Here is a 14,365-nt window from a genome sequence, read left to right on the forward strand (position 1 = left end):
ATATCCATCCATCCATCCATCCATCCATCCATCCATCCATCCATTATCTATCTATCTATCTATCTATCTATCTATCTATCTATCTATCTATCTATCTATCTATCTATCTATCTATCTATCTATCTATCTATCTATCTATCTATCTATCTATCTATCTATCTATCTATCCTTCCATCCATCCATCCTTCCATCCCCTTATCCATCCATCCATCCATCCATCCATCTATCTATGCATCCATACAACCACTCGTCTGTCCATCTGTCCATCCATCCATCCATCCATCCATCCATCCATCCATCCATCCCTTTATCTATCTATCTATCTATCTATCTATCTATCTATCTATCTATCTATCTATCTATCTATCTATCTATCTATCTATCTATCTATCTATCTATCTATCTATCTATCTATCTATCTATCTATCTATCTATCTATCTATCTATCTATCTTTACCCAGTCAGTGGGTATTATTTCTTTTAAATGTGTCCAAAACCACATTTATCACAGTTTTATCGCAGTAACCATAACTGTAAACGATTTTGACTGAAAAAATCTAACTGGCAACCTGAACTCAGTGTTAGTGTTTATTTTGTTGCCAGTACAGTGACTAAATTATGCAAAATGTGGTACACAACGACACAATCATGGCTGTTGCTTGCATTGAAAGAAGGACAATGGTGTTAAATAAAAGTAATAAAAAAAGGATAATAAGCATGCTTTAACTTAAAATGATAACGAAACAATGAATGACAACACAACAGGAGACACACGCACACAATCACACACACAATGTGATGCTTTGCAGCAATGAGCGACTCTGATTACCTATGATATATCACTTCTTGTTAAAAAGAGATCTGAACTTGTGCTTTACTATGATTAATTTCTAATTTCTCTCCATTTTAATAATACCGACCAATGTACTTTCTGTAGATGATACCTAGGTCTTTTCTTGTAAACACACTGTAGAAATCTCAAAAAAAGCATATTCTGACAAATTGTGTAAAGCAAAGCTGGTCTCAACACAGTCATGCTGCCCTAGCATATGATGTTGAGTAGAGAGGAGAACAGTGCTTTTGTAGATGAGGAGTAGAAATGTAAATAAATGTTGGATTACTTTGTCATTCTTTGCTCGGCTTGATTTTGATTCCAGACAAGGAATTCAGGGTCGTACCTATCAAGAGACAGGCAGAGAGAGAGACAGGGTAGGTGTCTAGTACAAAGGGATTTGACATTTAAAAAAAAATAATGTATTTACTGTGTTTAGCTGTCTTCTTTCTGCTGCATAAACATATTACACACTTGCATTTGACTTCCCACATGCACTATAAAGTTGATTTGTAGCTGGTTTTTATTAAAGAGGGGTCTCACATGATGGAAAAGAACTCTCTATAGAGCTATCTATATTATGAACTTATAAACTGCAATATATGATTTGTAAGTGAAATCAGTTTTCACATTTCAAGTTTATGTTTAAGTACTGATATATATGTTAAGACATCATCTGTACTCTACCTTTAGGAAGAAAAAACAACAGATAATCCAGATCAAGAGTTTTCAAACGTAAGTTACGTAGTGTATTAAATAAATATTTGACACAATAAATAACAATAATGGAATCTGATATTAAACAAGATACTAAGTAAAATTGCTGTGGGACAATATTTACTGTTTGAAAAAGCATTTAACGTATACATTTCAACATATTCATATATGCTGAGCACTGTATACTTATAATAAATGTTATTCGCCAGGTTTAATATTACTTGTAGAGAACAGTGCTGCCAGGTCAACAGAAAATTAAATACTATCAAAAAATTAGCTTTGGTTTTTATAATAAAGAGAATATACAAACATTATTATTTAAATTTGGAAACCTGTTTCCTGTGTAATAGTATAATACTCGTGTAAAATCACAGTAAAAACTGGTTCTTATGCTGATGCTACTGTAACAGTATATACAAATTATATAAAGATCAAATTAGTGCAACTATTTAGAAAAATGCTCGTTACAATAGTTATTGTCTCTGTTGTAAGCTGTATACACTGAATGGCTTTTCTGAAGTAAATGTAATAACATAAGACATTGTTAACAGGCTGTTAAATAAAGATCTTCACATGGTTAACACTGATTTTGAGATCTTCAGTGTTTATTTATCAAAACAGCATTCATTTTATAATGTTCTTAATACAATTGGCAGAATGCAAACTAAAAACGTCTGATATTTATTGGATTGAATGTACAGTATTTCATTGCTAGTTACTTAAAATTATGATATATAAAAAGAAGAGTTACAAAAAAAATTTGTGGAATGATGTATTTGCTCAGTATATTTGCATACTGAACTGAAAAATGCCTACCAAAACATTGTGTACATTTACACAAGTGTTTTATACTTTATTGACTCCTTGATCCAGGATTTCTGCAGGTTTCACCGAGAAAAATTTAAGACTTTTTAAGACATTAAGACAATTATGAATGGAATTTTAGACTCATAAAGGGCTAAATGCTAAGCAATTCATCAAATGGCCCAGATGGAAAAAAAAGTTTATTTGCCCTATCAAAAAATATATATTATAATTTAATACATGTATAATACAATAATTAAAAAAATAAATTTTAAATATTTTTTAACAAAATATTTTTAAATATTGTGTAAAAACAAGCAAACTCTATTTGTATCTACACACTTTATTTCTAACATAAATTTTCTTTAAAATAAAAAAATGAACAAATGTTTTAGAAGTTTTAAAAACTATAATAAACTAAATGTATGCATTAGAATCTGTCCAGGTGTCCTCAGCAGTAAATACATGGATCAGTTGTAAACAAGTGTTATTGTAAGGAAAATAATTAAACCATTATGCTAAATAAAGTTAAAAATGACTATTAATTAAAAGTTAAAAAATTTATTGAGATAGATTGTTGGTGATTTGATGGATGTTGGCCAGATTGGGTAGAAATACATGAACAAAGGAAAATAAAGAACTGCTTAAAAAAAGATTTAAGTCCTACAATACAATGTGACATTAAATTTAAGACTTTTTATTGGCCTAAAATTTATATTTTTGAGATTTAAGACATTAAAAAATTTAGACCCTGCAAAAACCCTGTTTATCAAAATTTTATAGTACTTAGCATCATACAAAAAGTTTGAAAACCTCTGATCTAGATGTTCCTGGTTCCTCATAAGTGGTACAATAAGTTATAATTTGTTGTGTCTTTTTTATATCCAATATTTAGCCAAACATGCTTTTTAAAATGGCATTTTAGTTTACAACAATTTTATTTTCTGCAATTGTTGTGCTATAGTGTGTTCGGTGTGGTTGCCAGACCCACCCTTTAATATACCAAACGCTATTAGTGAACCAAAGAAATGTTCTGAAAAAGTATGAAATTGTCTGTGCATATCTGTGCATCTTTTTGCAGCCAGTAAATGCAATGCATCACACGTCATACCATCTCCACCATAACCACTAGCAGTGAAAAGACATGGAAGAGAAACAAAAGCATGAGGGGTCAACAAAAGGGATGATTAGAAATCAACTAAAAAAACAAAAACAAGTCAAATCAGCAGAAAAAGCAAGCAAACAAACAAAAAAGAGAAAGTTCTACAGTACTTTAATTCACAGGAGATGATCATCAATGGTCTCTCAGCACATCAAATTAATGTCACACGATAAAACCAAAAATATGCTTAATATCAATATAAAGAGAGTGAAAAGGTGGAACGAATTACCTCATGCCCTATTATTTCTGTAATAATACTATTGTGGAAATGTGTGATATGTTTTTGTGATCTGGCCTTTTGTAAGTGTACACAGGCAACCAAAGGAACTGCAGGTAGTGAAGTCATGTGAAGTTTGATTCATGTTGTTGGGGAGAGCAGAGTAAGATGTGTCAAACTCTTAATTAAGCAATGTTGTTTTTAATTAGACCACATATTGAAAAAAGACCAATATGAGAGTAGAGAAATGCACAAATAGTAGTGTTTCATGATCTTCACTAATATTATGATTTTTGTTTCATATGGGTGAATTTTAACTGTATAAAAGCATAACATTTCTTTGGAAAAAGATTAATTATATATACATCTGTGCAAAAGTTTGAGTTTAGTAAGATCTTTTTATTTTTTATTTTATTTTTATTTTTTTGCAAAAATGCCAACAATTAAGAGATTTAAAAGATGTTTAAAATAAACAAAATATCTCTGTTTTGAATATATGCTGTTTTTTAACTTATCAACCTCAATAAATAATAAGATATGGTTCTTGTTTCTTAAAATTCCGATTTTAAAATTCAGACACACAACCTGACAAAAGTCTTGTCATCGATCCCAGTTGTAAGAGCAAAAGATAATAACTTGACTTCTAGTTGATCATATGGAAAAGTGGCAGAAGGTAGATTTTTCAGATGATCATCTGTTGAACTGCACTCCGATCATCACAAATACTGCAGAAGACCTATTGGAACCCGCATGGACCCAAAATTCTCACAGCAAGTTTGGTGTAGGTCAAAATCATGGTGTGATGTTACATTCAGTATGGGGGGATGTGAAAGATCTGAGAGCAAAGAAGGTTAAGGTGCTCCAGGATTGGCCAGCCCAGTCAACAGACATGAACATTATTGTGCATGTCTATAGGGTAAGATAACCGAGGCATTGAAGATGAATCCAAAGAATCTTGATGAACTCTATGAGTCCTGCAAGAACGCTTTCTTTGCCATTCCAGATGACTTAAAAATAAATTAAATTAAATTAAATTATTTGAGTCATTGCAGAGATGTATGGATGCAGTCGTTCAAGCTCATAAGAGCCATACACAATATTAATTCTTTTTCCACTACGCCATGAATTTATATTCTGCACTGTACATTATTTCTATTAAGTGATAATACTTTTATCTAAGTAAAGTCAGACCTTACTGTTCTAATAAATAATTTAAAATCAAGGCATGATCATGTTTTATTTTGGTAAAATAAGTGTAATTTAGAGGCCTTTGCCTTTCATATAAGCCACTTCTGATACCATATGATCAACTAGAAGTCAAGTGAGTGTCTAGAAGTCAACTAGAAGTGTGTGTGTGTGTGTGTGTATGTGTGTGTGTGCTATATGTTATAAACTTTTATTTTTAATTGTAATAACATTTCACATTAAGTCAATTGTGAAAAATACTGACCCCAAAAGTTTAAATGACATCAAAACTGTTGGGTAAAATTTGTAAGATGCTTTTAAATGAATTATGTTGGCTTAATAAACAAACAAACAAATAAATAAATAATGTTAATAAAATAGTTTTAAGTCATTATATTAAACATTATAAACCATTATAGGCCTTGGAAAATAGCTTGTTTTTTTTCAGTTTATGCACAAATAAAGCATTTGCTGCCTGCAAAACTGGTATATGTATTACTTTTCATTTCTTTTTTCGCAAGAAAAAAAAGTGACACATCTTCCCCACATTCTCCCCAACAGACATCTTGTGCGTGTGAAGAACTATCTGATGTGTTAATCACACAGCATGTGAGTGTCTCTAAGTCCCACTAAGTGAGTGAGTTTTTTTTTTCAAGATGCTTCAAGACAGTGTGAGGACTCACCTGGGGTCCTTCTGGATGCTGTCCACAGAGGGCGACCTGACTAGCGTGGCCTCTGGGGGCAGAGCGGGTCCTGATTTGCTGTAGGGCGAGTCTGTAGAGGGGCAGAACTGCAGTGTGCGGTACGGGTTGGCGTAGTCGGCGGTGGAAGCGCCCGGGCCAGTGGCGTAACCAGCGCGAGGGAATGTCCCAGTGGCGTTTTGGCTTCCCGTGCGCTGTAAGGGTATGGAGTCAACACCAGGAGAGGAAGGGGCTATAACAGGAGAGTAGGGACAGAGCAGAAAGTTCAGGACCTGGTCACAAAACTGGTTCATTGGATCTTTGGGTGCAGCAGAAGGTGAAACATGTTTTACGATCATGAGAGAGGAGAAGGAGGACAGGAGAAGCAAAACAGAACAGACATTATGTTAAATCATCAAAAATAACTAAATGACCCATAATGATAGTTCTTCAGTAGGTGCTTTATTAGCTTGTCTGAGTGTCAATGCAAAGCAGTTTTTTCCTCTCTAGCCTGCTTTTGTTCAGATTTGAATTACTACCCAGAAAGCAGCACTGAGGGCTGTTCATCCTGACGGCAGACTTTTCCAGCTGACTGGAGCTCAGAGCCGGGCTGGAAACATTCCCTGCTTTAAAGTCAGCATGAACATTTGCTTTTTGTATTTAACCTAGACTGGTTTCTCTTTACATAGTATTACAAATAGAACAGCAACCTTATTTTATAAATTTCCATTTTTAGGACTAGGTCAGCATTTAAGTTTATTTAAATGGCAAAGGCATAGTCGAATTTCATAGAATTTCTATTATATAACTATTGTATATGATGTAAATAAGATTTTAAACAGTGCATTTCTTGAATCTTCTGTAAACAAATATTTATATGTAAATAATCATTTTAATGTAATGGAAAATATGTTGTGTCTGGCACAGAATCCAATCATCATCAATGTATTGAAAACTTGTGACGTGTAGTAACATTTTTTAAAAGGTGCACGGGTATACCCATGCATTTGACACAGAAGTATAAAGTAGCTTTAACAGAGTGAGATCACATGACTCCACATGAGTGTGTTTGTGAATGTGTGTGTGGATGTTTCCCAGAGATGGGTTGCGGCTGGAAGGGCATCCGCTGTGTAAAAATGGTCTGGATAATTTGGTGGTTCATTCCACTGTGGCGACCCCGGATTAATAAAGGGACTAAGCCGACAAGAAAATGAATGAATGAATAATTGCCCAGCCCTTCTGTTTTCCTAAAAATAGTTTCATTTCAATCCTTAAAATGTTCAACAACCAATCAGGATCATGTATTCCACAGGATCCTGTGATTCCAACATTTCTGCAAAAATACAATTGGCAATTAAATATCATATATTCTTTATATAATACAGAATATATAATTCCTGCTTATATCTGAAACGCGAAACATTACATTTAAAAAATATATATTTTTTACAATCACTTACTAGTGTCATTTCAAATCTATATGACCTTTTTTTTCTACAGCAGACTACAAAAGAAGATCATTTGAAAAATGCTGGGGCAAAAAAAAAAAAACATTGGACCCCACTACTACTGCTTCTTTTCAAAAAATATTTTCCTTTTCAATTGAACACAATTGAACCAATTAGTTTTGTCATTTAATTAGCTTTAAAACAAAGCATATTAGTTACAACTGTATAAGCTGAAATGCACAACTATTAGTCTGTAACAAGTATAGTCAAAAATAGTCCTCTAATGTGTTTTTGTCGATCGAAAAACATTTTTGGGAGCAAAACACATGTCTAGACATGCCATAAAGCCCCATGAGTAATTTGTAATGACGTATTAAATTCACTGCTAAACAACAAAATGTGAACAAAATACATTTATTCATTCGTTTATTTTCTTTTCAACTTAGTACCTTTATTATTCCGCCCCAGCGGAATGTACCGCCAACTTTGAACAAAATACAAAATATGTACATTTGAAAAAACATAACAAAAATGCTGGGGCCCAAAATTTCATTGAACCCCACTACTATTACCTCTTTTCACAAAATATTTTCCTTTTTCAATTGACTCAATAACGTTTTTGTAATTTATTTAGCTTAAATTATTGTACAAGCAGAAATGCACAACCATTAGTCTGTAACAAGTGTAATTAAAATTAGTCATCTTACATGTGTTTTTGTAAATCTGCAGACATTTTTGGGAGAAAAACACATGTCTAGACATGCCATAAAGCACCATGAGTAATTGTAATGATGTATTACATTCACCGCTAAAAAAGTAAACTGAAGTAAACTGACCTTAGTGCATAACAAGCAAAACCTAATACAATCTCATCCAGTTATAGTGGTGTTTGGTAGCTCACTGCTATTAATTGGGCACTTGGGAAAACATTTCTATTTTGAACCAAAAGAAAGCTGAAACAACCCTTTTACTTCTTAAGCACACCTGAGCCACGATGTTCCAGATGAGAAGATTTAGTTTTTCCCTTCACCATTTTTAGAGAACGTGATGTCTGCAGTCTTACCCTGGGCTTGGTTGAAGTTCCTCAGGGGGGCTTTCTGATAGACTCTGTCCTCATAAATGGGGTCGATATGGTGCTCGGGAGACTGCAGGGGTCTGAGCTCGGAGCCCAGGTGACTGTGCTGACTGCTGTACGAACCCCTGGAACCTGTATCGTTGAGAATTTGCAAGCACCATTAACCAGAACAAAAGTGCTACAAATACACTTAAAAACAACAGTGTTGGATTCTGATGATATCAAACAAGCACGATGTGTGAAAATGACCAGTGCTTATGTGTTTTTGAAGGCGTACTGACCTGCTAGACTGCCCGGTCTCTGAAGTGTGGCGTTGGCGTACAAATCATGAGAGATCTTGTACTGGTCGGTGGTGTGCAGCATACGCTTGGTGGGTGACAGAGTGGCGTAGCTTCCTACGGCGGCACTGAGCTGGTGCAGCGGAGACGAGTTGGAGACATTGCCCGCTCCGGCCATGTGTAGTGGTGAAGAAGACGACCCTCCTCCCGCCGCCATGTTGATGGGAGAGCTCGTGCTGTAGGATTTGGCCAGCCGGCTGGGGGACTGCTTGGGCGACGACACCCGCGCCAGAGTGGCATAGCTGGGCATGTCAGAGGCTGAGCCCAGCCTCTGCAGTTTGGAGGGGGAGCCCAAAGCCTGCATGGAAAAGGGAGAGCTCACTCGCTGAGCTGGTAGAGTGGCGCAGGAATAGTTTACAGGGACTGTTGGCTGATCGTCAGGCATGTGGAATGCACTGCCATGACTCTGGGCATAGGAGTCTCGAGAATGGGCCCGGGCGGCTGTCTCTCTGGCAGCCAGCTGGGCAACACGATTAGACGTCACCTGGAGGTAAGTGACACGTAAAGAGCTAGCATTTCACTCACTCTACCAGCTTTGAGCTAAGTGATGGAGACCCACATCATATTTTTAAGGGGAATTGGGGAAGGGGGGGGGGTGAATTCGCTAAACTATTGCGTCACTTTTATTTACATTTGGTAGACACTTTTAGGTGTGGGGACACATCGTAGCTTCTGCCTTCTTGGAACGCTCAACAAATCGTCATAGATCAAAGATGCCACAACACTGTATCGTCTTCCATGCTTAAATTTCTGACTACATAAGATAACTTTTGACAGGTGAAAATGTGCTGATTTTTATTTTTAAGGTTGTTACAGTAGCTAGTGCCTTCACCTAATTACATTAGCATCTAGTGACATCACTTAAGTGGCTTAATACTGTCATACACAGTTGAAGTCAGAATTATTAAACCCCCTGAATTGTGTTTGTTTTTTCCCAATGTCTTTTTAACAGAGTTAAAACACATTTGTTTAACACATTACTTAACATAATAGTTTTATTAACTCTGATAGCTGATTTACTTTATCTTTGCCATAATGACAGTAAATAATATTTTACTTGATATTTTTCAAGACCCTTCTGTACAGCTTAATGTGACATGTAAAGGCTTAACTAATTAGGCTAACTAGGCAGGGGTGCGTTACCAAAAACATTGTTAGCCAACTAAGGTTGCAAGTAATGTTGTTACAAACATAGTTTGTTGATTTGGCATTTCCCAATCCGTTGTTCCAACAAACATTCCAACCTGCGTCGCAAGCTTGTATGCTGGCAACTACATCCTCTGGAGCTGTAATTAGAAACATTCCTGACTGTGTTCTATTCCTACATATCTTCATCATGCCCTATTAATTTAGAACATTCTAAGATTTAAACTTAGAATGATTTTTTCAAAAAAAGCATTAAAGTTATCTCCCTTAGGTGTCATTTGTTTCCAAAGTATTTTTACAGTTTCAAGAGTTCACACTTAGCTGATGATTTACAAAGCTTATTTGGCATGCTGTCCCGGGAGAGAGCCCCGAGCTCAAGGGCTCCTCGAGCCCGGGGCTTCCTCCCGTTGGCAGAGCAAGAAGGGAGCCTGAGCTCGGTGGATCTCAGAACTCCCCTGCCGCTGTAGCTAAGGGAACGTAAGGAATTAGACAAGCTTGATTGTTAAGTATGTTGAATGTCTTTGGATGGTGGGAGGAAACCGGAGAACCCGGGGAAAACCCACGCGGACACGGGAAGGACATACAAACTCCCCACAGAAACACTCACCGGTCCTATCGAACTAGGACCGGCAGTATTCTTGCTGTGTGGTTCACAGTGCTAACCACTGGACCGCCGTGCCGCCCAATTGCAGGTAAAGGAGGAGAATAGGGGAGGAGGGGGGTTTCTTCCAAACGAAGATAAAGTGAACTGAAAACTTAGACTATTTATGGTGCCTTAGGGCTCATATGATTGGAAGATTAGTGATTAGCAAATGCGAGACTGGACGTGATAAATCATAAGCACGTGATCCTCTCGAAATTAGTTTATGAATAAACTTCACTTAGTTTTAGTGATCTTCATATTTACAATTGCACTCCCTTCGTAGATGTAATTTTGAACGCAGCCGTGGCTTATGACAAAAGCTACAGGTGACCTATTATTTAAAAGCGGAAGTTACATTACGTCTCCAAAGCTTGTGAAAACTAAAATATATAACATACGTTAACGGTTTAAATGTATAGTAGGTTATTTATTAAGTATCTGTACTGTATATGGCATAGGCCTGTTGGTTAAAACATTACTGCAGTGGTTTGCATGTGTCAGGTTGTAAAAGTAGACTTTTCTAAAAAAACAATTAAATAAAAATAAACAATATCCTACTTAAGAATAAGAATAAGAAATTATGGGGTTCTTCTTTAAAAAAGTTGTTACCACCCCGTTTAGACCATCATTATGGGAGTTTTACGCCATAACTAATGTGGTTCAAGCTATGGATCTGCGACAGAAAAAACTACGGGTTTTGGGAAACACTCGTCACTTCATTGTTCTTTTCCCAAACTTTGCATTTGTACTATGATAGTTCAGCCGCAAATTATGTTTGGGAAACGCACCCCAGGGTTGGTTAAATAAGCAAGTTATTGTATATTTATATTGTTATTGTATATGTATATTGCATACTGTGATTTGTTCTGCAGACTATCGAAAAAAATATATAACTTAAATGGGCTAATAATTTTGACCTCAAAATGTTTTTTAAAAAATTAAAAACTGCTTTTATTCTAGCCGAAATAAAACAAATGAGACTTTCTTCGAAGAAAAAAAAATGATCAGACATACTGTGAAAATTTATTTGCTCTGTTAAACATCATTTGGTAAATATTTAAAACAGAAAAAAAAAATCTAAGGGGCTAATAATTCTGGCTTCAACTGTATATGTGTATAACTATGGCTGCATATGTACAATGAATTTATTGATGATTAAAATTGATGGTGTCAGAATTCAAGGAGTCAACTTCACAACTTCTTGATTATTGTAATTAGATTGTTCTGTTGTATTAGTTCTAGCAAATTGTGATACTAATTTACATCTTAATAAACAACATGCCCACAATTTATCTCAATTAGAATGATGCAATGGATTAGAAAAACATTGTCATTATTCAACTAAACAGAGATCTAATTAATAAAACATAACCACAAATAAAAGTCAATGAAACATAGAAACTAAAGTTAATGTAATTTCTTTATTTATGTCTATATTGCTTATTTGCTGCATGTTTTGTGAACAAAAAATCTTGTATGAGCTTTTGAAGATAAACATAAAAGTGCATTTCTTATTTTGTTAAATTTAATACTGTAGAAAATATTTATAAAACCATTTCATATATAAAATATTTAAATAAATTGTGAAATTACTTAGAGTAATTACTTAGAGTAAAACTGACTAGATTTAATAAAGCATGATGAACTATTGATGAAAATGGGCTAAACCAGTTTTTTCTGTCCTCAAAAGAAAAGTAAAACATTTTTGTTTCAGAATAGGACAAAAACCATAGCTTAAAAATAAGATTCATGCACATAAATGTCATAAATAGTGGACGCAGTTCTTAGTGAATTCCCCCAAAGGATCTTCTTGAAAAACAGGGCTCTGTTCATATGGTTTAAAACACAGGTGTCAAACTCAGTTCATGTAGGGATGCAGCTCTAAACAGTTTAGTTCCAACTCTAATTAAACATACCTGATCAAACTAATTAAGTCCTTCAGGCTGGTTTGAAACCTACAGGTAAGCATGTTGGAGCAAGGTTGGAACTAAACTGTATAGGGCTGCGTCCCTCCAGGACCTGAGTTTGACACCTCTGGTTCAAAGAGATAGTTCACCCAAAAATTTTATTAATTAATTTTATTTATATATAAATGTATTTGTTTATTTATTTATTATAAGTTTTGACTCTCACAGTGTTAACTTGCATTATATGTATAACCAATTCACCTAAAAATCTGTTATACTACAGAAAAAGAATTGCCTATGTTTAAATAGCAAGTCAAGTAAAGGGCAAGTCAATTAATGGTGTAAATTTTTCATTTTTGGGTGAACTATTCCTTTAAAAGTGTCAGGTTTTTCCAAAGCGATGAATCCCCACCTGATTATAGCTATGTAAGGCTCCTCCCACCTGACCACTGCGAGGCGGCTGAGAGGCCGACAGGTCGCCGAGGGCCAGGGTCTGGTTGCTATGGTAACTGACTGGATAGGGAAAGGTGCCCTCCTGATTATTGAGCTGCAGAGCACTCTGAGAGAGGATGCCTGGTCCTGTGAAGGGGAAATTAGGGAGAAAGAAACACATGATTGAAACTGATCAGCTAAGATTTGAACTCTTAGGGTGTGTTTACAATCATCAATTCCTTTACTTGTTTCGTTTGATCTGGACCCAAAAAAGTAATAGAAGTTATACATTTGGTTATGGTTTAATTAGCATTTACACTAGACGTGATATCTAACGTAACTAGACACTTTTAGAATGCCTTTTAGGGCTATTCAGATTTTCTTTTTGTAGAGATGTGCACAGCGGCAAATACTAAAAAGAATTTATAGGCTATTTATTTTCAGACATGAACCATTTCACGTGTTTTTCTGGCCGATGACATGTCCCAGATATTGATTAAAATGTTCAGATTACTTCTATATCTTAGGTGATGGTCAACCAGTTATTGTAACTCATTCAAGTCATTATTGTTTAATTAATAAAGGAAACAACTTAAGTTCAATAGCGCTTTTTAATAACACTCTTCTCTAACAAATCTATATGGTCCTTGTGCATTAAAATTTGTGTCACCACATAACATCTCACACCGTGTCATTATTTAGGTAACAAAAATAAAGCCATGGGTGACAAACTTAGGACACTGTATGATTCAGATAGGTAGGTAGGTCCACTTTTAGCAATAGTTACTTGAGGTAACAATTTCTACGACCTCATCTCTAGATCTTTCCGTAGTTTAAGAGATTTTTGCACGGCTCTTAACACAGCATTTCAGTAAGGATGAGGTCTGGATTTTGACTGGACTGTGGTTTTCGTCTTTTTTTCAGCAGTTCTGTTGTAGATTTGGTAGTTTACTAGGGATCATTGTCTTGTTGCATGAACCAATTTTGGCTAAGCTATCAGAAAGGCATTGCACCTGTTCCAGAGTAATTACTGAAATCAGACAGTGAAATTCAGTAACTTTCAAGACCTTTTTAAATACTCTTTCCATACATGTTAAGACCTCACTTAAGACCACCACTTTAGGTTTGTAACATTGGTGACTTTTTAACGTGCAGTATATTTACTAAATACTGATTGTAAGAAACTAATCCTAAACTAAAACATTATTCATATAAAGAATAAAAATGCTGATTGGTGTCTGTGGAACTCCAGGATTTTAACGATTTCATAAACTACACAGTAGGGTTGGGTCGATAGACGATGTCATTGTCCATCGCCGATGGCCGACAGACATCATGATGCTGAGCCGGTTTCGCAATCAATCGCCCCGCCCCTGTCGCAGCAGCAACCCGGTCGCAAAAATACACACTTAGGCCACGTTTAATATTTCTTAGTTTTAAAATTGCATTTTAGAACTAAAACAATCCACATCCACACTGGCATTTCATTTAGCATTTCTGGATGGCGTCGGCTCTCCATCCACAAATATACTGCTAAAAACTCACACCACATGACCACACACACACACACACACAAGCATGTGCTACAGTATACTGTACCTGCACATGTCTGAGCTCCAGGCAGTCAGCGGGTGCTTTGAGCGCAAAACCCCAGAGAGCAGTGCAAGTCGAACATTTTATCAAGAATGTACCATTGGACCACGTCTCACTGTAGTTTTAATCGTGATATTTAATTAATCTTGTCTATCTAACAGGTAATTTGTCAGGTATTAGGTAATG

At 35.5% G+C, this 14,365-nt stretch overlaps 1 protein-coding gene across 37 annotated transcripts in view; it reads right to left on the bottom strand.

The window, feature by feature from the left end:
- ctnnd2b (catenin (cadherin-associated protein), delta 2b) overlaps positions 1–14,365 on the bottom strand; it is a 140,489-nt gene that overhangs the window by 52,161 nt on the left and 73,963 nt on the right. For 4 of the 37 annotated variants that reach the window (NM_001365617.1, XM_087239547.1, XM_087239555.1 and 1 more), the window contains 5 exon segments: positions 1,122–1,178; positions 5,601–5,850; positions 8,109–8,252; positions 8,402–8,756; positions 12,567–12,733. In NM_001365617.1, coding sequence (NP_001352546.1) covers positions 1,122–1,178; positions 5,601–5,850; positions 8,109–8,252; positions 8,402–8,756; positions 12,567–12,733 — 973 coding nt within the window. 37 annotated transcript variants of the gene reach the window in all.

The sequence above is a fragment of the Danio rerio genome, chromosome 2 (assembly GCF_052040795.2).
Source record: "Danio rerio strain M-AB ecotype USA chromosome 2, GRCz13ab, whole genome shotgun sequence".
Classification (NCBI taxonomy): Eukaryota; Metazoa; Chordata; class Actinopteri; order Cypriniformes; family Danionidae; genus Danio; species Danio rerio.